We start from the raw sequence: 25,155 nt of genomic DNA on the forward strand, positions 1-25,155 counted from the left end.
AGTGGAAACTGACAGGTTAAATCTCTGAGACAACTTTTTGTATCCTTCCCCTGAAAAGCTATGTTGAATAATCTTTGTTTTCAGATCATTTGAGAGTTGTTTTGAGGAGCCCATGATGCCACTCTTCATAGGAGAATCAAATAGGAGAACTACTTGCAAGTGGCCACTTTAAATACCTTTTCTCATGATTTGATACACCTGGCTATGAAGTTCAAAGCTCAATGAGGTTACAAAACCAATTTAGTGCTTCAGGAAGTCAGTAAAAAGTAGTTAGGAGTGTTCAAATCAAGAAAATGATAAGGGTGCCCATACTTTTGCACCGGTCAAATTTTGTTTAAATGCAGATTGCACATTTTCTGTTAGTACAATAAACCTCATTTGAATCCAGAAATATAACTGAGTCCATCAGTTATTAGATATATGAAACTGAAATACCTGTTGCAAAAACCAAAATTGTTATAAAGAAAAAAGGTTAACATTAATAGGGGTGCCCAAACTTTTACATATGACTGTGTATATATATATATATATATATATATATATATATATATATATATATATATATATATATATATATGATATATTAAAGAACATTTTTTTTTTTTTCAATTTTCCTTTAGGGTTAGAATTAAGGTTAGGGTTGGAATTAGGGTAAGGCTAATTTCACACTAGCGTACGGGCGAGGTGCGGAGGGCTGCAGAATTCCTCTGTGCAGCTCCGTCCTCTGCCCCACCTCCTCCCGTCAGCTCTGCCTACCTCGGCATGTGGCGTGCGTACCCTATCTTTTGCTTTGGGTACGCAGGCCATGCCGATGTATGCAGATGCCTCCGCATGCTGCGTTTTGACGGTGCGGTGACCATACCAATAACACGTTGCGTTCAGCCCGGGTCGCCGCACCTTCAAAATGACACATGTGGAGGCATCCGCATACATCGGCACGGCCTGCATACCTAATGCAAAAGATAGAGTATGTACGCCGCGTGCTGAGGTAGGCGGAGCTGATGGGAGGAGGTGCGGTCGTTGGCGGAGCTGCATAGGGGAAGTCTGCAGCCCTCCGCACCTCGCCCGTACGCAAGTGTGAAACTAGCCTTAGGGCCCCGTTACACGCTTCAATGTCCCAGTGATCCCACCAACGATCCAACGTGAATGGGTTCGCTGGGACATAGACAGAATCACCAGCGATCAGGACCAGCGAGGAAGCTGGTATCCAGGGTAAACAGCGGGTATCTAAGCCGCGTGGCTTAGTTACCAGCTGTTTACCCTGGATACCAGCTCCCAGCGTCACTGATCGAAGGTCCCTCTCTGTCAAACACAGCGATGTGTGCTGCCCAGCGGGAGACTAACGATCAAAAAATGGCCCAGACCATCAGGCAACGATTAACGATCAGACATCTGATTGTTGCTACATGTCATACACAACGATGTTTCGACATTGCTGCAACATCAACAAACTGGTGACTTTGCAACGATATCGTTCACAATATCGTTGTGTGTAATGGGCCCTTAGAATGATTTTTTTTTATTTTCACGGCTCTGCGTTATAAACTTCTGTGAAGCACTTGGGGGTTCAAAGTGCTCACCACACATCTAGATATTCTCTTTCGGAGGTCTAGTTTCTAAAATGGAGTCACTTGGGGGGGGTTTCTACTGTTTGGGCACATCATGGGCTCTGCAAACGCAACATGACGCCCGCAGAACATTCCATCAAAGTCTGCATTCCAAAATGGCGTTCCTTCCCTTCCGAGCTCTCCCATGTGCCCAAACAGTGATTCCCCCCCACATATGAGGTATCAGCGTACTCAGGACAAATTGCACAACAATTTTGGGGGTCCAATTTCTCCTGTTACCCTTGGGAAAATAAAAAAATAGCAGGCTAAAAATCATTTTTGGTGGAAAAAAATGATTTTTATTTTCACGGTTCTGCGTTATAAACTTCTGTGAAGCACTTGGGGGTTCAAAGTGCTCACCACACAACTAAATAAGCTCCTTCGGGGGTCGTTTCCAAAATCGGGTCACTTGTGGGGGGTTTCTACTGTTTAGGCACATCAGGGGCTCTGCAAATTCGACATGTAATATGCAAATTGCCTCTTCAGAGAAAAAGCGGACTTGAACTCTAAAGTACCACCTATTTGTAGTAGCGATCCTACAAGTCACAATCAACCCTTTAACGAGTCTTGTAATATGACTTGGTATAAAAGGGAAATCAGAATCTCAATTTGCAGACACGGTGTTTCGGGCTATTGGCCCTCGTCAGTGCAAAGTATGAGATCTGATTTGGCTAGGTGAGAGGCTCTGGACGGAGGTCTAAGGGGTAAGGTGTCTCCTTGTGGAGAGTGACATACCACATGTGACATGGCGTCCAATCTCAATTCCAGCCAATTCTACATTGAAAAAGTCAAATGGTGCTCCTTCCCTTCTAAGCTCTGCCGTGCGCCCAAGCAGTGGTTTACCCCCACATATGGGGTATGAGCGTACTCAAGACAAATTGCACAACAACTTGGGGGGTCTAATTTCTCCTTTTACCCTTGTAAAAATAAAAATTTGGGGGCGAAAAGATCATTTTGTGGAAAAAAATTTTTTTATTTTCACGGCTCTGTTATAAACTTCTGTGAAGCACTTGGAGGCTCAAAGTGCTCAGCACACATCTAGATAAGTTCCTTAAGGGGTCTGCTTTCCAAAATGAGATCACTTGTTGGGGGTTTCCACTGTTTAGGCACATTAGGGGCTCTCTGAACGCAACATGGCGTCCAATCTCAATTCCAGCCAATTCTGCATTGAAAAAGTCAAACGGTGCTCCTTCTTTTCTGAGTTCTGCCGTGCGCCGAAACGGTGGTTTACCCCCACATATGGGGTATGGGCATATTCAGGACAAATTGCACAACAACTTGGTGGGTCTAATTTCTCCTTTTACCCTTGTAAAAATATATTTCAGGAGAAATTGCACAACAAATTTTGTGGTTCATTTACTCTTTTTAACACTTGTGAAAATAAAAAAAAAATTGGTTCTGAAATAATTTTTTTGCAAACAAAAGTTAAATGTTATTTTTTTCCTTCCACATTGCTTTAGTTCCTGTCAAGCATGTGAAGGGGTAATAAACTTCTTGAATCTGGTTTTGAGCACCTTGAGGGGTCCATTAGATTGGTGTCACTTTTGGGTATTTGCTATCATGTTCACCCCTCAAAGTGACTTCAAATGTGAGGTGGTCCCTAAAAAAAAATAAAAATGGTTTTGTAAATTTTGTTGTAAAATTAGAAATCACTGGTCAACTTTTAACACATAACTTCCTAACAATAAAAAATTTGTTTCCAAAATTGTGCTGATGTCAAGTAGACATGTCGGAAATGGTATTTAAAAAGAAATTTGTGTGACATATGTCTCTGATTTAAGGGCATACAAATTTAAAGTTTGAAAATTGCAAAATTTTAGCCATATTTCCTTTTTTTTCATAAATAAACGCAAGTCATATCGAAGAAATTTTACCACAAAAATGAACTACAATATGTCACGAAAAAATACTCTCAGAATAACTGGGATCCATTGAAGCATTCCAGAGTTATAACCTCATAAAGTGACAGTAGTCAGAATTGTAAAAATTAGCCTGGTCATTAAGCTGCAAAATGGCTGTCACTAAGGGGTTAAACAACATGTATGTAAGTACCTGGATAAGAGTGAATTGATTAACTAGAGTCAGCATGGGTTTGTAATTAATAAGTCATGTCAGACTAACTTAATTTCCTTCTATGACAGAATCACTGACTGGGTGGATCAGGGAAATTCTGTAGATATACTATGTCTTCAGCAAAGCATTTGACAAAGTATCTCACACAATCCTTATTGAAAAAAATGACTAAGTATGGAATGGACAAGGCAACTGTTAGGTGGATTCATAACTGGCTTAGTAATCGGACCCAAAAAGTGGTCGTAAATGGCTGCACATCCAGTTGGAAGAATGTCTCAAGTGGGGTACCGCAGGGCTCTGTCCTGGGCCCTGTATTGTCAAACATCTTTATCAATGATTTATATGAAGGAATTGAGGGTATTGAGGGTAAACTGATTAAATTTGCTGATGACACAAAGCGAGGAGGGATAGCTCATACTAGAGAAGAGAGAGAGGATTCAAAAAGATATAAATAAACTGGAGCAGTGGGCAGCAACAAACAGAATGGTTTTTAACAGGGAAAATGCAAAGTACTACATCTGGGCAATAAAAATTAAAACAAGCATATACAGAATGGAAGGAATAGGGCTAAGCAACAGCACATGTATTAACAGAAGCATACAGTCTAGATTACGTGAAGTCATTATTTCCCTCTACTCTTTGATCAGACCTCATCTGGAATGCTGTGTCCTGTTTTGGGCACCACATTTTAAAAAAAGACATCAACAAACTGGAGCAAGTTCAGAATGGTGACCGGTCTGCATACCATTGAAAAGAAGAAGAGCAGCATCCAATCCAGGTGAGAAATGTATAAATTTATTCAGCCATGAAGAAATGCAACGTTTCAACCACCAAGTGGTCTTTTTCAATCCAGCTTGAAAAAGACCACTTGGTGGTTGAAACGTTGCATTTCTTCATGGCTGAATAAATTTATACATTTCTCACCTGGATTGGATGCTGCTCTTCTTCTTTTCAATGGTATGCAGACCGGTCACCATTCTGAACTTGCTCCAGTTTGTTTGTCTTTTTTTAAAATGTGGTGCCCAAAACAGGACACAGCATTCCAGATGAGGTCTGATCAAAGAGGAGTAGAGGGAAATAATGACTTCACGTAATCTAGACTGTATGCTTCTGTTAATACATGTGCTGTTGCAACGTTTCAACCACCAAGTGGTCTTTTTCAAGCTTGAAAAAGACCACTTGGTGGTTGAAACGTTGCATTTCTTCATGGCTGAATAAATTTATACATTTCTCACCTGGATTGGATGCTGCTCTTCTTCTTTTCATTGGGATTCCTGTTGTCCGACTGGGTCTTTGGACTGTGAGCGTGCATCTCCCTGATCCTGTAAGTGCTGTTTGCCATTTTTCTATTTACGGTCTGCATACCATGTCCTATGACGAACGGTTACAGTATTTGGTAATGTTTAGCTTGCAAAAAAGACGACTGAGAGACTTAATAGCTGTCTACAAATATCTCAAGGGCTGTCACATTGTAGAAGGATCATCATTATTCTCATTTGCACAAGGAAAGACTAGAAGCAATGGGAGGAAACAGATTAGATTTTATAAAAAAAAACTTTTTGACAGGGTGATCAATGAGTGGAACAGGTTGCCACAAGAGGTGGTGAGTTCTCCTTCAATGGAAGTCTTCAAACAGAGGCTGCACAGATATTTGTCTGGGATGATTTAGTGAATCCTGCTTTGAGCAGGGGGTTATCCATGAAATATGTTCCCCCAAAATGAAAAGCCGGGGTGAAGACTGAATAGAACGTCTGATCTGCAAGTAAGGAAACAAAATGGAATCCTTTAATCCTACTTGCGTAACAATCTGAGGTGATCAGCGTGGTAAAGCAGGCTTGTTTGTAGAGGTGAAGAGCAAAGTTATCTGTTTGAGCATAATGATCAAAGTCTTTTGAGGAAGTGATTTACTTTTCTTCAGCACACTTAAGGTATGTTCCCACGGTCAGTAAGTGCTGCAGGTTGGATGCTGCATGCATCCACAGCGGCCAGATTTTACAGCATAGAGGATGGGATTTGATGAAATCCCATCTCCACTATGCATGCACGGACGCCTCTGGCTTCCCTGCGTAGACGCACATGCGGTGTGTCTTTCCAGACCGCAGCATGTCTATTTATCTTGCGGAGACACTCAGTCTCTGCAAGATAAATATCACCGTCCAATCTATATGGCGCGGTGTTTCTGCACGGTTCAATGAATATATGCGGAATCGCCTGTGTTCAAAAGCGGGCAGTGCTTTGGACTGAGCGGACATTTTCTGCGTCCAAAGCGCTGCCTAATACTGACCATCGGAACATACCCTTAACTACTAGAAAAAAATGAGTTTGCAGCTCATGCCAGAGAATTGCGGTTTTGAAGATTTACACAGAAACCCCAATGTAAGCGCTCAGTGGAGAGCGCAGGATAAATGAGAACTTATTCTGAATTTGGGAGGTAGAATGAACATATAGACAAATAGCCAAAATAGGGTCCTATTAATATATGTAAGTATAAGTTCAAATGAAATTAATCTTTATGGAGATAATACAAAACAAAAAAAAACACTAATTTGTAAGAACAAATGAAAGAAGTGGGACTGCAGAGATGACAAGTATAAATTCATTTTGTTTTAGCCTTAAGTAGTGTTAGGCTAGTTTCACACTAGCGTATTTGATCTCTAAGCCCTGCCCCTGCTGCGCCCCCTCTGGTCATCTCCCTACTATCGCACATCGCTGCATGCAATCTGCGCACCCTATCTTTAGCATAGGGTGCGCAGACCGTGTGCTAGTAGGATTTTGCGTGCGCTGCGCCCTTTTGACTGTGCTCCAAGCGCACCAAAATGCAACATAGATCCCGCAATTTATTTTAAATCTTGTCATAAATCTGATAATACTATATGTATTGTTGCACACTACTGTCTGGGCACATGGCAGGGCTTAGAGCTGAAGAAACGGCATTTCGGCTATGGGAAAGCAGATTTTGCTGGAACAGTAAAAAACCTGATAAAGTGATTCAATTTCCCTAATGGAATTCATAGGAGTAGTCACTATTTTGACAGCGCAGGCACTTTCTGGAAACTGCACATAATTGATGGTGCAGAGGAAAAATTGTAAATATGCCATTTTAGTGCCCGATACATATTGCCCAGCTCGTGCTTATAGAGACATGCACACCATAAGGCTGAGTGCAGACGTACTTTATGGCCCTGCGGATTTTTCCGCGCAGAATTGAAGAAATCCGCAGGTCAAATGACCTGCATTTTTCCTGCGGATTTCTTCCATTTTTAATGCGGTTTTCTTGCGGTTTTTCACTGTGGTTTTCCCCCTGCGGATTTGGAGACAGGGGAGGTGGAAAACCGCACAAAAGTAACATGCTGCGGATTTTGTACCGCAGGAAAACCGCGGGGAAAAATCTGCAGCATCTGCACAGCGGGTTTTTTTTTTATTGACTACAATGCTACTGTACATCACAATGCGGATATGCAACATTTCTGCGCCGTAAAATCCGCTGCGGATGCGCTGGATATCCGCATCGTGTGCACACAGCCTAAATGTTTAAGTGGGTTCTTCTCAGTGCAGCAATGCCAAAAATATGTACACTTAACAGTGTTTGGGCATATGCCAAGGCTCAGAAGCGAGGGAGACATTTTGTCTTTGGAGAATGGTATTTGCTAGATTGGTTATTGCTTTTCAAGAATCCTTGAGCAAACCCTCTAGTTTTCCATTGAAAGTTGATGGACCTGAGTAGGGGTTTGTTTATGGAGGATGAGTAAAAAAAAGTTTTTCTCATTTTGACCCACATATCATTTTTTTGGTGGCTTTTTATTCCAATATTACAGAGGTAGTTTGTGCAAAGATAGTCGAATTTCGTGGTCTACTGGTTCGTTCTCTGAGGTTTCTTAGATTGTGAACTGTTTTTGTCTTGGTAAAATAATTTTTCTACATAAAATGTCCATAGAAATTGCAATTTATCTAGAAATTAAAAAATATAATTAAGGATTCTTTATTAAATTATTGGTTTTATTCTTGGCAGATGACTGTACCCGGAGATCAGAGGGACATCAGACATTTTCAGTTCTTAAATCAGATGATCGTGATATCACACAAAATATAACTGAAGTGAATGCCATTACTCCAGATATTTCATCATCCCTTCACAGCAAAGATCTATCATCTGATCCTTCTAAACAAGACTTATCTCCGAATGCTTCAAAAATTATTCAGAAAAATAAAACCCACAAAAGAGGCATTAAAAATCAGATTGCTCTTACAAAAAAGAAGCCATTTTCAAATTCAAAGAATGAAAAATGTTTTTCCCGTCAGAAAAATCACACCGGGCAAAAACCTTTTTCATGTTCAGAATGTGAAAAATGTTTTGAAAGGAAGACACAGCTTATTACACACCAGAGAATTCACACAGGAGAGAAGCCCTTTTCATGTTTGGAATGTGGTAAATGTTTTAATCGGAGATCATCTTTATCTGTCCATCAGACAACTCACACAGGGAAGAAACCTTTTTTATGTTTAGAATGTGGGAAATGTTTTGTAATGAAGTCACATCTTATTACACACCAGAGAATCCACACAGGTGAGAAGCCCTTTTCATGTTCAGAATGTGGGCAATGTTTTGTAAGGAATACAAAGCTTATTGCACACCAGACAATTCACACAGGGGAGAAGCCCTTTTTATGCTCAGAATGTGGGAAATGTTTTAGATTAAAATCAAGTCTTGTTTATCACCAGATAACTCACACAGGGGAGAAACCTTTTTCATGCTCAGAATGTGGGAAATGTGTTAAACAGAAATCAGAACTTATTCTTCACCAGAGAGTTCACACAGGAGAGAAGCCATATTCATGCTCAGAATGTGGGAAATGTTTTACACGACAATCAAGTCTTGCTACACACCTGAAAAGTCACACAGGGGAGAAACCCTTTTCATGTTCAGAATGTGGGAAAGTTTGTAAAAGCGGTTCAGGTTTAGTTTTCCACCAGAGAAGTCATACAGGGGAGAAGCCTTTTTCATGTTCAGAATGTGGGAAATGTTTTTCAAGTAAAACATATCTTGCTGCACATCAGAGAACTCACACAGGAGAGAATCCATTTTCATGTGAAACATGTGGGAAATGCTTTATTCAGAAATCAAGTCTTGTGACACATCAGAAAATTCACACAGGGGAGAATTCTTGTTCATGTTCAGAATGTGGGAAATCTTTTTCAAGTAAATCATATCTTGCTGCACATCAGAGAACTCACACAGGAGATATGCCATTTTCATGTTCAGTATGTGGGAAAAGCTTTATTCGGAAATCAGCTCTTGTGAAACATCAAAGAATTCACACAGGGGAGAAGCCATTTTCATGTGCAACATGTGGGAAATGCTTTATTCAGAAATCACATCTTGAGAAACATGAGGGTACTCACATACGGTAGAGAAACCTTTTTCATGTTCAGAATGTGGGAAACGTTTTGCAGTTCAAACAATTCTTGTTAAACATCGGAAACTTCACACAGGAGAGAATCTCACATTTTGAATATGGAACACTAACCAGAAATCATCTAGTCATTCACCAGAGAAATCACACAGGATTATTGATCAATATACAGGAAATGTTGGGCAAATAAGTCAAATCTTGTTAAACACCAGAGAACTCACACATGGGAGAATCCATTTGCATATTCTGAATGCGGTAAATTTTTTATTCGCAAATGGCATCTTCTTGAACATCGCAAATCTCACAGGGAGAAGACATAATCACACCTAAAAGGTAATAAATGGTTGACTTAACAGTCATAGTTTATTGACCATCAAAAAAACCTCAAATATTTTGACAAACAGTACAAGAAAACACATTTCAGACAGTCGTAGTAATGACATAAGTAAGGGAGAAAGGGATTCTAATTTAAAACACAGATGCAGTTACTAATAGATATGTTACCTAAAAAGCAAATCAAATGCAACATTCCATCTGCACTGAAATAGTTCAGGTATATATTTATATATTCACTATGTGGACAAGAGTATTGCAAACTCCCTCCACAAGAAATTACCCTACATTTCCTCCTCCTCTTAACCCACAATCTCACATATCTGTCTGTGATTACAGTTCCTTATAATCCACAATCTGCGTGTGTGAACAACGTCTTTATCTTTTCTATGTTACAATAATGAACTTGTTCATATTGTAAATTGCTATTTACATCTATAATCCATTCCTACTTGGTAGGAACATCTTGTATGATCTATTTAAGTAACTTTCCGTGTTAGAGAAGGGAATCAGTTCCCAACTTATCCCCCAATACACATATTATTGGGACTAAGGGGACTTTGATTTTAAACACTTATCTCCTTGTCTCAATAACTTGACACCCACAAATTTACATTTTATAGCATAACAATTACATATAGTACGTGTTCCAACATAATCTGACATTTCCGAAACTCAGGGTCCTTTTTGTTACCCCATCTTTGGCAATACCTCAAGTGTTAAATAATTGCCAAATTAATTGTTTTTAGAAAGTAGAGATACTCGTCTGGGTATTCGAGAGAACTGCTCTTTCATTGGTGTTACTTCTTTCTCTCATTTACTTTTTGCTGGAGCAGAAGTCGGCCAATCATGTTTTCTCATTATGGCATTATAAAGCCTGGATACAATTCTCTTATTACTGCAATTTCTCACTAACAAAGTTATAACTGTTAGTTTATTTTTCCCAAAATATGTCCCTTTATCTCTATAAGGCTTCACATAACAATTTCACCCTTAACCGGTGGCTGTTTTCTAGATTGAATAAGAACTCTAACTCTATCGTCCTTATCCTTCTATTCTCGAACAACTTAGATAACAGAAAAAAAGAGGCTATGTTGAAGCGCTTCTGAATGAACCCTGGACACACAAAAAGGATACACAAAAGGATGTGGACAACAAAGAAAGAATTTACAAAAGACGAAAAATTAAATCCTTTATAGTCAGCCAGCTGCTACCATAAGCCGATTGTCCTCATTCTGGACCCCTTGTTGGCAAGTACAATATGGAAACAAAAAAATAGGAGAGCAAGCAGTCAAAACAAGAGTCAGCTATTGGTTTGCAATCTGATCTGCATACATTTAATTCCTGCTTTGTCGGCTGGCACTCCTGTCTTTTGTTTCAGTTTTGTGATTCTTCAACAACTGTGATATTATGTATACCTTTTGCAATCTAAATTTCAAATTCTCTCAATTTTAAGACACGTTTTAAAAATTACAAACAGGATCATGGGGTGCATTAAAAGAGGTCTGGATACACATGATGAGAGCATTATACTGCCTCTGTACAAATACCTGGTTAGACTGCACATGGAGTACTGTGTACAGTTTTGGGCCCTGGTACTCAGGCAAGATATCATCGAACTAGCGCGATTACAAAGAAGGGCATCAAAATTAATAAAGGGGAAGGGGAACTTCAATACCCAGAGAGATTAGCAAAATTAGGATTATTTCGTCTATAAAAAAGATGACTGGGGCGATCTAATAACCATGTATAAGTATATAAGAGGACAATACAAATATCTCTCTGAGGATCTGTTTATACCAAGGAAGGTGACGGTCACATGGGGGCATACTCTGTGTCTGGAGGAGACAAGGTTTTTACACTAACATAGAAGAGGATTCTTTACTGTTAGGGCAGTGAGAATTTGGAATTCCTTGCCTGAGGAGGTGGGGATGGCGAACTTAGTCGAGGGGTTCAAGAGAGGCCTGGATATCTTTCTGGAGCATAACAATATTTTATCTTACAGTTATTAGGTTCTTTAGAAGGACATAGATCTGAGGATTTATTCTGACGGAATATAGGCTGAACTGGATGGACAAATGTCTTTTTTCGGCTTTGCTAACTGTTAATATGTTACAAGGCATGGAATTTGAGGAGTCACTCATTTTATCCAAACCTGCTAATTCATAAGTTTCCAAGTTCCCAGCTATGAAGCCAAGAAATAGACAAATACATTCAGAATTCCCAGTCCTCCCTTTTTATTTCTCGACTTTTAGAAAGTGTCCTCAACCTCAGCTCTCTGTCTCAAAACAAGGTCCTTCAACATATTTTCTAATTTTGATTTTTTTTTTTTTTAGTAACCAAATTGTCCTATAGTAATGGTTTTGTACAAGAGTTCAACTGAATACATCTAAATGTTATCAATCAATTTATGTGCAAGAAACAATAAAAGTCTGACCTCACTTTTTTCCACGTGTCCAGTGTAAATTTGTATTTACAATTGTAGGTAGGACCACTCAACACTGTCAAATGCTTTTGCAACGTCTACTGAGAATATAGTCCTACCTCTACAGTTATCTGATGGTATCTGAAGTCTAAAGAAACGATGTATAATAATTATATTGGTAGATTTTTTTTTTTAGGCAGAAAGCCTGTTTGAATAAACTAATTTCAAACATCAGCATCAATCTATTGGCCAGAACTGTTTACAGTATCCTGACATCAGCTGTCAAAAGGGAGGTCTGAGTGCATCCGGTAAAGTGCTATCTTTCCCATACTCAAGCAAGACCATAAGGCCCCTTTCTCACATCAGTTTTTGCGATCAGTCGCAATCCGTCGAATTTTGAAAAAAACGGATCCAGTGACTGATACCGTTGGATCTGTTTTTTTCTCATTGACTTATATTAGCGATGGATGGCTGCACGTTTCATCCGTCTTTTGACGGATCTGTCAGAAATTCTTGAGACGACGCACAAAGGAACGTTTTTGTCTCCATCAAAAAGTCGGACAGCGATGGATCTGTCGCCGTCCGTCTGCTAGAATGGACGCCTATGGGCGACAGATCCGTCATAGTCCGTCAAATGACGGATTCCGTCTTTATCTGAGCATGCTCAGTTTACCTCTGGTCACTGGTGTCAGCAGATGGGACAACTGATCCCATCATCTGACACCTACTACCACTAATTGCAGTGAGAGCAGGAGCGGCGGATGTGAGTATTCATCTGCCACTCCTGCACTGAATATAAATGATAAAAATAGAAAAACGGCCTTGGGTCTCCCACTATTTTTGATAGCCAGCCAGGCAAAACACAGCTGAGGGGCTGCAACCCTCAGCTGTCAGCATCAGCAAGGCTATTTATCAAGAATAGAGGGGTTCCCACGCTTTTTTTTAAAATTTAAATAATTTAAAAAACGGCGTGGGGTCCCCCCCATTTTTGACAACCAGCCTGACTAAAGCTCACATCTGAGGGCTGATATTCTCGGGCTGGTAAGGGGCCATTGATCTTGGCCCCCCAGCCTAAAATTAGCAGCCCGCAGTTGCCCAGAAAGGGCGCATCTATTAGCTGCACCAATTCTGGTGCTTTGCCCATCTCTTTCCATTTGCCCTGTAGGGGTGGCAAGTGGGGTAATAAGGGGTTAATGTCACCTTGCTATTTCTGTCAATCTATTTCTGTATATCCATCTATCCTTTCCATATGTCTATTCTGACTGTCTAGTCTGTCTGTCTATTTCTGTCTATTGTTTCTTTTTCATCCTTTTTCTTATCATGCACACTTGTGTTTGTTTAGAGCGCATTACATGTACTATTGCACTTTAGGCGTGTTTGTGAAATCACCCACAGGGATTTCTTACTACTATTGCAGTTTGCTGCATCTTTTTGCATTTTTTTTCTTTGTTTTTTCTTTAATATATTACCATGCTCACATATGATCATTTAGAGCGCACTGTGTGTATTATTGTACTTTAGGCTCGCTTTTTGAATCACCTCACAAGGATTTCAACTTAATGTGTGATTTATCATCAGTTTAATATACTTGGGATTTTTTTTTTAAAGTTTTTGTTTTCTTTTTTTGCACAAGATTAACCCCATTTATGCACTTAGCAATTTATATTAATTTTATAACAGTATTGTTTGAACATTTCTTGTGGGGTTTGGTATATACATTTATGACCTTTTATTTTTGCAGAAATGTTGCTATACCAATTATTTTTGTAGATCACAATATAATATGCAGACCGGATATAACTTCAAGAGAAATGTGCTGCCTTCCAGGTGCAAAAATTAAAGATGTGTCTGACAGGATATCAGGACTCTTCAGACCAACAGATGACTACCCATTCCTGCTACTGCACGTGGGGACAAATGACACTGCAAGAAACGACCTGGAAACCATCTGCAGAGACTTTGAAGACTTAGGCAAGAAAGTGAAAGAACTGGGAGCGCAGGTGGTCTTCTCTTCCATCCTCGCAGTGGATGGCCATGGAACAAGGAGGTGGAATAAGATTCTGCAGGTGAACAACTGGCTACGTCGATGGTGCCGCCAGCAACGATTTGGATTTCTGTATCACGGAGGGAATTACCTATACGATGGACTACTTCCTAGAGATGGGGTGCACCTTACGAAGCCTGGAAAACAAGTATTTGGAAGTCGCCTTGCTACACTTGTAAGGAGAGCTTTAAACTAGAACAATGTGGGAAGGGAAGCAAAAGACCAGAAAAAGCCATACACCTGACAAATGCTATTGAGAAATCTGCTATTAGAAGTGGAAAGGAAGAACAAAGACAAAAGAATTTAATTAATATAAATATTGGAGAAAGAGAAACCAATCACAAACTAAAATGTTTCTATACTAATGCACAAAGCATGGACAACAAACAAGGAGAATTGGAACTACTAACTCAGGAAAATAAATATGATGTCATTGGAATCACTGAAACTTGGTGGGACGATACACATGATTGGAATAAAAGACTAGAAGGATACAACTTATTTGCAAGAAACAGACTTGATAAACGAGGAGGAGGTGTCGCATTGTATGTTAGAAACGCGTATAACTGCACAGAGATTGAAGCTTCAGAGACTGGGAGTTCTGTGGAAACTGGGTAAGAATACAAGGACAGAACAATGGAAAGGACACCATTGTAGGCATTTACTACAGGCCGCCTGTGCAAGCTGAAGATATGGATGAACTCTTTATGCATCAAATGGCCAAGTTCTCCAAAAAATATGACATAGTTGTCATGGGAGATTTCAACTATCCAGACATTTGTTGGGAATCTCAGGCAAAACTAACAGGTCAAGCAGATTCTTAGCCTCTGTTGCTGACAACTTTATCTTCCAAAAGGTAGGGGAGAAAACAAGGGGAACTGCTACCTTGGATCTAATCCTTATAAACAGGGAGGAAATGGTTGAGGAGGTAAAAGTCGCTGGGACCCTAGGAGGTAGCGACCATGCTATTTTAGAATTTTGGATAACTAGAGGAGGAAGACCTGTGAAGACTCAGACGTCAAGGTTAGATTTCAGAAAGGCAGATTTTAAGGGATTCAGAAAGTGAATTGGAGGGATCCAATGGCTGGATATCCTTAAAAACACAAATGTCCAGGAAGGATGGGAAATCTTGAAAAATGAAATTCTCAAAGCACAATTGTTAACAATTCTGAAAAGAGGGAAGAATAGGAAGCATTTAAGGAAACCAGGATGGATGAACACAGAACTTAAGCACATGCTAAAAAGGAAGAAAGAAATGTTTATCAAATGGAAAGAGGGAGGCATATCTAAAGAAGAATATAATTCTGTCTGCAGAACCTGCAGGGCACAAATCAGATTAACTAAAGCTGACAATGAATTGAGGCTTGCAGGAGATGTCAAAAGCAATAATAAAGGATTTTGGGGATATGTCAAAAGTAAAAAAAGTCAAAGATGCTATAGGATTTTTACAGGATGAAAATGATGAAATGGTAAGACAGGATGTTCAGAAGGCCGAACTTTTAAATTCCTATTTTGCATCTGTTTCCTCTCAGAAAGGAAATGTAACATCAACTGTTCTTCACTGTCCTATTAAGGGAATAGAAGATTCCAGGATATCTATAAACAGAAAGACAGTGAGGAGACACTTAGCTAACATAAATGAATTCAAGTCTCCAGGTCCAGATGAATTACACCCCAGAGTACTGAAGGAGATAGCAGAAGAAATTTTTGAACCCCTCTTCATAATCTTTGAAAATTCTTGGAGAACAGGAGAAGACCCAGAAGACTGGAGAAGAGCAAATGTTCCTATCTTCAAAAAGGGGAAGAAGGTGGACCCAGGCAACTATAGGCCGGTGAGTCTGACTTCTATACCAGGAAAGATCTTTGAACAAATTATTAAACAACATGTATGTCAGTATCTGGATAAGAATGAAGTGATTAAACAGAGTCAGCATGGGCTTGTAACTAATAATTCATGTCAGACTAACTTAATTTCATTCTATGACGGAATCACTGATTGGGTGGATCAAGGAAATGCTTTAGATATAGTATATCTTGACTTCAGCAAAGCATTTGACAAAGTATCTCATACAATCCTTATTGAAAAAATGACTAAGTATGGAATGGACAAGGCAACTGTTAGGTGGATTCATAACTGGCTTAGTGAACAGACCCAAAGAGTGGTCGTAAATGGCTGCACATCCAGTTGGAAGAATGTCTCAAGTGGGGTACCACAGGGCTCTGTCCTGGGCCCTGTATTGTTCAACATCTTTATCAACGATTTAGATGAAGGAATTGAGGGTAAACTGATTAAATTTGCTGATGACACAAAGCTAGGAGGGATAGCGAATACTAGAAAAGAGAGAGAGGCTTCAAAAAGATATAAATAAACTGGAGCAGTGGGCAGGAACTAACAGAATGGTTTTTAACAGGGAAAATGCAAAGTACTACATCTGGGCAATAAAAAAAAGCATATACAGAATGGGAGGAGTAGGGCTAAGCAACAGCACATGTGAAAAAGACTTTGGTATACTAATAGATCACAGACTGAATATGAGTCAACAGTGTGATACTGCAGCAAAAAAGGCAAATGCAATTCTAGGATGTATTAACAGAAGCATACAGTCTAGATTATTATTAATTATTTATATAGCACCATTGGTTCCATGGTGCTGTACATGAGAAGGGGTTACATACAGATTGCAGCAAACAAACTAACAATCACAGACTGATATAGAGGGGAGAGAGGACCCTGCCCTTTCGGGCTTACATGCTACAGGATGGTGGGTGTTATGAGTTCATTTTCCCCTTCACCATTGAGGTCTGATGAACTCCCTCTTCTGGTGAAGGAAGGTAGTGAGGCTGATTACCAAGCACTTGAGCTGGGAGAGGATGACTGGGCGACAGGGATCTCTGACTGGATATAAGGCAGCCGACGCCCTTCCTCCTCGCTGGTGATTTCTCTGTGGAATTCTAGGAGACCAGTCTGATTCCTGCTCCTCAAAAGCTAAGTTTTCTGCTTTGCCTTTTTGCATTTGTGTTTTGGTTTTAGTTTGCCTTGCTTTTCTGGATTCTGCCATTCCCTGCTGGGGTGAGCTGAATTCCTTTTTTGTCGGTTGCTCTGTCTTCAGAAAATACCTGAGTACTGACATAGTCTTTTTGAAGCCTAGCGTCTTCAGGGCCTTTTTCCCTGTCAGTCTGTTGGCTCTTATTTTCATAGGGTTTTTCGCGGATTGCAGACAGCAGCTTTCCTATCCTGTCCTATCTAGTTAGCTTGGGCCCCATCATTTGCTCAGTCTATCTTTCTATCTGTGTTAGTGTTTTTTCTTCTTGCTTCACCGTCATTATATGTTGGGGTCTGCCTATTGCTTTGGGGTCTGCTCTGGGGCAGTTTAGATTTCCCTTTCTGTCTTTAGGTTAGGCAGTTCTCCGGCTGTGATCGAGGCGTCTAGGGCATCGTAGGAACCCCCCACGGCTACTGCTAGTTGTTGATAGGTTCAGGGGTCTGCAATCCGATAGCTGCCAAATTCTCTTGTTTTCTGGACTTAGCTAGCATTTCTGTTTTTGCCTCCTACGGTGACTCATTCATAACAGGTGGGGAAGGAGACAGAAGGTTGGAGGGTTACAGCGGTTCCAGTGATGGTGAGGCGGTAGCTCCAGTAGTGGTGAGGAGGCAGCAGGGATCACTGTAGGCTGTAGGCTTTCCTGAAGAGGTGGGTTTTCAGGTTCCGTCTGAAGGATCCGAGTGTGGTTGATAGCCGGACGTGTTGGGGCAGGGAATTCCAGAGGATGGGGGCTATTCAGAAGTCTTGGAGGCGGTTGGGTGAGGAGCGAATAAGTGTGGAGGAGAGGAGGTCTTGGGAGGACCGGAGATTACGTGAGGGGAGGTATCTAGAGATTAGTTCAGAGATGTAAGGAGGAGACAGGTTGTACATGGCCTTGTAGGTCAGTATTAGTAAATCACGTGAAGTCATTGCCCTCTACTCCTCTTTGGTCAGACCTTATCTGGAATATTGTCTCCAGTTTTGGGCACCACATTTTAAAAAAGACATCAACAAACTGGAGCAAGTTCAGAAAAGAGCGACCAGAATGGTGACCGGTCTGCAAACCCTGTCTTATGAGGAAAGGTTGCAGGATTTGGGAATGTTTAGCTTGCAAAAGAGAAGACTGAGAGGAGACTTAATAGCTGTCTACAAATATCTAAAGGGCTGTCACATTGTAGAAGGATCATCTTTATTCTCATTTGCACAAGGAAAGACTAGAAGCAATGGGATGAAACTGAATGGGAGGAGACACAGATTAGATATTAGAAAAAACTTTTTGACAGAGTGATCAATGAGTGGAACAGGCTGCCATGAGAAGTGGTGAGTTCTCCTTCAATGGAAGTCTTCAATCAGAGGCTGGACAGACATCTGACTGGGATGATTTAGCGAATCCTGCTTTGAGCAGGGGGTTGGACCAGATGGCCCAGGAGGTCCCTTCCAACTCTACGATTCTATGATTCTATATATATATATGTATATATTTTACCATTTTTTTATGTGAAAATAACCGGGGCATTTACTACATGTCCCTTGATCCGTGTCCTTAGATTTGTGGTTTTCATTTCTTGATATGATTCTTATGGATATACAGTATATATATATAACAAAAAATTTACAATAAAAATATTTTTGTATTTTTTTGGTTGTCATCCTTTTTTCTCCAATAATTTTTGAAGTTGTGTGCATTATTCTGTCTATTCTTTCTGTCTAGAAAAAGAAAACAAAAAGCAGCACCAAAAGAAAACAAAGGGTGCAAAAAATCCTTCCAGGTATGTACCAAACCTCATGCTATAGCCCAAAAAAATGAAGGCCACACTCCAATAGCAAAAATAAGTATGATTTATTGGCCCATCTATTTTTTCTTTCTATCTATTTCTATCTGTCTGTCTATTCTTTCTTATCTACAGTGCCTTGCGAAAGTATTTGGCCCCCTGGAACTTTTCAACCTTTTCTCACATATCATGCTTCAAACATAAAGATACCAAATGTAAATTTTTGGTGAAGAATCAACAACAAGTGGGACACAGTTGTGAAGTTGAATGAAATGTATTGCTTATTTTAAATTTTTGGGTAACTTCAAAAATTTAAAAGTTTACTAAGGCTTATTAAGGTCTGAAACTTTGGTCAAAGTTATCTGAGCAAACAAAACTCCAAGGGTGCCCAAACTTTTCCAGTTTTCCATTTTCCTTTTTTTAATTTTTAAAATGTAAAAAAAAATGACTATAGATATATATTTACTTGGGGGTGTGGCTATGTAGTGGAGGAGAGAGGACATGTCCTGGCAAAGCTCCCATAATCCTGCCTTCTAAATCATCTCAGCGCAGCATACTTACAAATACTGGGACTCCCCAGGCTCCGGGAAGCTTTTGGCCCCATGGGAGAGTGACAAGAGGCTCTGGTGATCCGAACGATGTGGATTTCTGGGCGGACGGCGGGGCCTGCGTGAGGCGGCAGCCATTTTCTGAGGCACACTCCAGCAGGAAGAAGCGACACCTGACCTCATCCTCACATTGCCGTCGGACGGTGAGCATATGCCCGGGGGACACTGAGGGGAGATGTGCAGTGTGTGCTCTGAAAGACGAGCCCTGCACTCCCCCACTGATAATAAGCCAGACTCGTCGGTGCCACCACTATAAGAGTCCCTAGACCCTTATCGCTGTCTCCGCAGGCGCTGTGGACACTATGCTGTGCAGGGCCCTGCAATAATCCAGAGCCTGTTATTATAATACACAGAAATTCATACACCCTGTTTATTTAGAGCTATCTCAAGATATAAATATATACTCGTGTATAAGCCGACCCCCTAATTTTGCCACAAAAAACTGGGAAAACTTATTGACTCGCGTATAAGCCTAGGGTGGAAAATGCAGCAGCTACTGGTAAATTTCAAAAATAAAAACAAATACCAATAAATGTAAAATTAATTGAGACATCAGTAGGTTAAATGCTTTTGAATATCCATACGAATCAGGAGCCCCATATAATGCTTCATACAGTTCATGATGGGCCCCATAAGATACTCCATACAAAATATAATATAATGCTGCACAAAGGTTAATAATGGCAACATAAGATGCTCCATGGAATAATATGCCCCATATGCTGCTCCATAAAGGTTTTGGCCCCATAAGATGCTCCATAAATGGTTATGGCACCATAAGATGCTTCATAAAGGTTATGGCCCCACAAGATGCTCCATACAAAATACGCCCCATATAATCCTGCACAAAGGTCAATAATGGCCCTATAAGATGCTCCATAGAATAATATGCCCCATATGCTGCTCCATTAAGGTTATGGCCCCATAAAATGCTCCATAGATTATGCCCCCATATGCTGCTCCAAAGATTATGCCCCGATGTGCTGCCCCATAGTTTATGCCCCCTTATGCTGCCCCATAGTTTATGCCCCGAAATGTTGCCCCATAGTTTATGCCCCCATATGCTGCCTCATAAGGTGCTCCATAGTATACCCCCATATATACTGCCCCATAAGGTGCTCCATAGTATACCCCCCATATGCTGCCCCATAAGGTGCTCCATAGTATACCCACATATGCTGCCCCATAAGGTGCTCCCTAGTATACCACCCATATGCTGCCCCATAAGGTGCTCCATAGTATACCCCCATATATACTGCCCCATAAGGTGCTCCATAGTATACCCCTCATATGCTGCCCTGTTGTGAATGAGTCACCGGAGGAGGAAAAAACAAAAATATAAGCTAAGTCCAGAAAACTGGAGGTTGGTAACTAGCGGATTGCAGACCCCTGATCCTATTCACCACAACTAACAGTAGCCGTGGGGGGTTCCTACGGTGGTCCTAGACCCCTCGTTCACAGCCGGAGAACTACATAAGCCTAAAGAAAGAAAGGGGAAATCTAAACTGCCCCAGAGCAGACCCCAAAGCAATAGACAGCCCCCAACATGTATTGTCAGTGAAAAACATGAAAACACAGACAGAAAGACAGGCTGAGCAAACGATGGGGCCCAACTAACTAGATAGGACAGGACAGAAAAGATGCTGGCTGCAATCCGCAAAAACCCTTCCAAAATTATCCCAACTGTCAGATAGGAAAAAAGGCCCTGAGGTCGCTAGACTTCAAACTCACTATATCAGCACTCAGGTATATTCTGAAAACAGAGCAAAGAGATCAACTGAACAGAGACAAAAATGGAATTCAGCCAGTCCCAGCAAGGGCTGGCTGAACACAAACACTAAGTAAACAGACAAAATCTCATAGAAAAATAGCAGGGCAAAAACTTAGCTTTTAGTAGACAGGAGCTAAACTGGATACAAAAGCTCAGAGCAGAAAGGATCACCAGCAACCCTGCAGGGCGTCGGCTGCCTTATATCCACTCAGAGATTCCGGATGTCCAATCATCCTCCACCAGTTCAAATGACAGGTTCCTCCCATCCCAATCAATTTCACTACCTCCTTTCACCAGCAGAGGGAGTTCATCAGACATCAAAGGTGAAGGAGAAAATGAACTCACAACAGTACTTCCCCCTTGAGGAGGGGTCACCGAACCCTCATCCACGCCACTAGGGTGATCAGGATTGGTTCGTGCTTTTCATCGGGCCCATCTTTCGGCATGAATATTGGATGCAGAGACCCAAGAATTATCCTCCTGGCCATAACCCTTCCACTTAACCAAATACTGGAGTCTCCGTCTAGTCAGACGAGAATCCAGTATTTTCTCAACCTCATATTCTACATTACCTTCAACCAATACAGGGTCAGGAGGTGCCACCACAGGAACTACTGGCTCAACAAACCTTTTTAACAGAGACTTATGAAACTCGTTATGGATCTTGAATGTAACAGGAAGAGCCAATCAAAAACAGACCGGATTAAGAATCTCCAAAATCTTGTAAGGTCCAATAAATCTAGGTTTAAACTTTGGAGAAGCCACCTTCATAGAGACATTCTTTGATGACAACCAAACCATATCACCCACCTTAAACCGGGGACCAATGGTCCTATGCCGGTTGGAAAACCGCTGGGCCTTTTCCTGGGAGAGAGACAACTTATCCACCACTTGGTCCCAGATCTGGTGCATTCTCTCCACCACAGTGTCAACACCTGGGCAGGCAGAAGACTACACCTGCCCTGAAGAGAATCGAGGATGAAACCCAAAGTTACAAAAAAAAGGTGACATCAAAGTGGCAGAACTAGCTCTATTATTTAAAGCAAATTCGGCCAAGGGCAAAAATGAAACCCAATCATCCTGATCAGCAGAAATAAAACATCTCAAATAAGACTCCAAAGTCTGGTTTGTTCTCTCCGTCTGCCCATTGGTCTGAGGGTGAAACGCAGAGGAGGACAACTGAATTCCCAGCTTGGAACAGAAAGTCCTCCAAAATCTAGAAACTGAACTCCTCTGTCAGATACAATGTTCTCAGGAATCCCATGCAAGCGAACCACCTGTTGCAAAAACAAGGGCACCAACTCTGAGGAAGATGGCAACTTAGGGAGTGGTACAAGATGGACCATCTTAGAGAATCTATCACAAATCACCCAAATAACAGTCATTCTCTGAGAGACAGGCATATCAGAGATAAAATCCATTGAAATATGGGTCCATGGCCTCCTGGGCACCGGCAAAGGCATCAACAACCCACTAGAGCGAGAACAAGGTTTAGACCGGGAGCAAGTCCCACAGAACTGCACAAAATTCCTGACATCACGAGACAAGGCGGGCCACCAAAAAGACCGACTCACCAAATCTCTAGCACCAAAAATACCTGGATGACCAGCCAATGTGGAGCAATGAACTTCAGACATTATTCTCCTCCACTGGTCAGGAACATACAATTTTCCAATGGGACAACGCTCAGGTTTGTCCTCCTGAAACTCCTCCAGAGCACGTCTCAAATCGGGCGAGATGGCAGAAAGAACTACCCCCTCACCTAAGATGGTAGCAGGCTTCGTCACAATAGGAGAATCAGCAAAGAAACTCCTAGAGAGGGCATCTGCCTTGACATTCTTAGTGCCCAGAAGAAAAGAGACCACAAAATCAAAACGCGTGAAAAACAAGGCCCACCTAGCCTGTCTAGGATTCAAGCGTTTGGCCGACTCAAGGTAAATCAAATTCTTGTGGTCAGTAAGGACCACGACTTGATGTTTAGCTCCCTCCAACCAATGTCTCCACTCCTCAAATGCCCATTTCATGGCTAGCAGTTCCAGATTCCCCACATCAGTGTTACGTTCAGATGGGGAGAACTTTCGGGAAAAGAAAGCACAGGGATTCATTTTAGATGTTACAGGATCTTTTTGGGACAAAACAGCTCCTGCACCAATCTCAGAAGCGTCCACCTCTACCTGAAACGGGAGTGAGACATCAGGTTGCCGCAAAACCGGAGCAGAAGTGAACCTCCGTTTCAGATCCTGAAAGGAAGAAACAGCCTCCGGAGACCAATTCAGCACATCAGCACCCTTCTTAGTCAAATCAGTCAATGGTTTGGCAATACCAGAAAAATTAGCTATAAATTTACGATAAAAATTAGCAAAACCCAAAAACTTCTGGAGGGCCTTCAAAGAAGGCTGAACCCAATCATAAATGGCCTGTACCTTGGCCGGGTCCATTTCAATAGTTGACGGAGACAAAATAAATCCCAAAAATGAAATCCTCTGTACACCAAAAAGGCATTTCGATCCCTTAATATACAGGGAATGCTCCCTCAAAATCCGGAACACAGTCCGAACATGTTCCACATGAGAGTCCCAGTCCTTGGAAAAGATCAAAATATCATCCAGATAGATGATCAAAAATTTATCCACCAAGTCCTGGAAAATATCATTCATGAAGCACTGGAAGACAGAAGGGGCATTAGTGAGCCCAAAAGGCATCACCAGGTACTCAAATTGTCCCTCCGGAGTATTAAATGCCATCTTCCATTCATCCCCATGCTTAATGCGAATAAGATTATACGCCCCCCTGAGGTCAAGTTTGGTAAACCAGCAAGCACCTTTAACTCTGGAGAATAGATCAGAAATCGGGGTAACGGATACTGATATTTAACAGCAATTTTGTTGAGGGAACGATAGTCAATACAAGGCCTTAATGAACCATCTTTCTTGGCCACGAAAAAAACCCCAGCACCTAAGGGTGAAGAGGATGGTCTAATATGACCCTTCTCCAATGACTCCTTAATATAGGATCGCATAGCCTCGTGCTCAGGTACAGATAAATTGAAAAGACGACCCTTGGGAAATTTACACCCAGGGCTCAGCTCAATTGCACAGTCATAACTCCTATGAGGAGGCAAAGACGCAGACTCATTCTCACTAAATACATCATAAAAGTCCTCCAAATAGTCAGGATCATCATGCGACTGGGGAGAGGTGGAGAAAACAGGAGCGTCACTAAGGGCACACCGACAACCCCAACTCACCACAGACACAGATTTCCAGTCCAAAACTGGATTGTGGATTTGCAACCAGGGAAACCGCAGAACAATGGTATCATGCAAATTATGCAACACCAAAAATCTGCAATTTTCTTGATGGTCTGGTGCGACCCGCATTACCACCTGGGTCCAAAACTAAGGTTTATTCTTCGCCAAAGGAGTAGCATCAATACCCCTCAAAGGGATAGGCATCCGCAGAGGCGTCATAGGAAACCCACAACGTTTAGCAAAATCCAAGTCCATCAGGTTCAGAGCCAATCCCGAATCCACAAAAGCCTTAGCGGAAAATGTGGACAGGGAGAAGATCAGAGTAATTGCCAGAAGAAACTTAGGTTGAACACCACCCACAGCAAATGTGTGTGCAAAACATTTCTCTCGTTTAGGGCAGACAGAAATAATATGAGAGGCATCTCCACAGAAAAAACACAGCTTATTACGCCTTCTGAACTCCTGATGTTGCGCCCTAGACAAAACTCTATCACATTGCATAGGTTCAGACATTTGTTCAACAGGTGGCAACACCTGTCGTGTAGTTTTGCGTTCACGTAAACGCCGATCAACCTGAATGGCTAATGACATAGAATTGTCAAGACCAGAGGGAACAGGAAATCCCACCATAGTATCTTTTACGGTTTCTGACAAACCCTTCCGAAAGAGAGCTGCCAAGGCACCATCATTCCAGGTAGTAAGGACCGTCCACTTTCGGAATTTTTGACAGTACAACTCTGCAGAATCCTGACCCTGGCTCAATGCCAACAGGGCCTTCTCAGCTTGATCAATAGCATTAGGTTCATCATACAACCCCAAGGCTTGAAAAAATGCATCC

The 25,155-nt window shown here is 41.3% G+C and overlaps 1 protein-coding gene and 1 long non-coding RNA gene across 4 annotated transcripts in view; one reads left to right on the forward strand and one right to left on the reverse strand.

Moving 5' to 3' along the window:
- LOC141053013 (uncharacterized) overlaps positions 1-11,870 on the forward strand; it is a 230,009-nt gene extending 218,139 nt beyond the window's left edge. For all 3 annotated transcript variants that reach the window (XM_073550343.1, XM_073550342.1, XM_073550344.1), the window contains exon 7: positions 7,690-11,870. In XM_073550343.1, the coding sequence (XP_073406444.1) occupies positions 7,690-9,089 (1,400 nt within the window). In that variant the 3' untranslated portion in view covers positions 9,090-11,870. The remainder of the gene's footprint in view (positions 1-7,689) is intronic.
- Positions 2,559-25,155, reverse strand: part of LOC141053019 (uncharacterized) — a 65,052-nt gene continuing 42,455 nt past the window's right edge. The window contains exons 2-3 of the long non-coding RNA XR_012220944.1: positions 4,916-5,051; positions 2,559-3,207 (exon numbers count right to left, since the gene is read on the reverse strand). This is a non-coding gene — a long non-coding RNA (uncharacterized lncRNA). The remainder of the gene's footprint in view (positions 3,208-4,915; positions 5,052-25,155) is intronic.

Source organism: Dendrobates tinctorius, unplaced genomic scaffold (genome assembly GCF_039654945.1).
Source record: "Dendrobates tinctorius isolate UK_male_01 unplaced genomic scaffold, ASM3965494v1 ptg000164l, whole genome shotgun sequence".
Taxonomy (NCBI): Eukaryota; Metazoa; Chordata; class Amphibia; order Anura; family Dendrobatidae; genus Dendrobates; species Dendrobates tinctorius.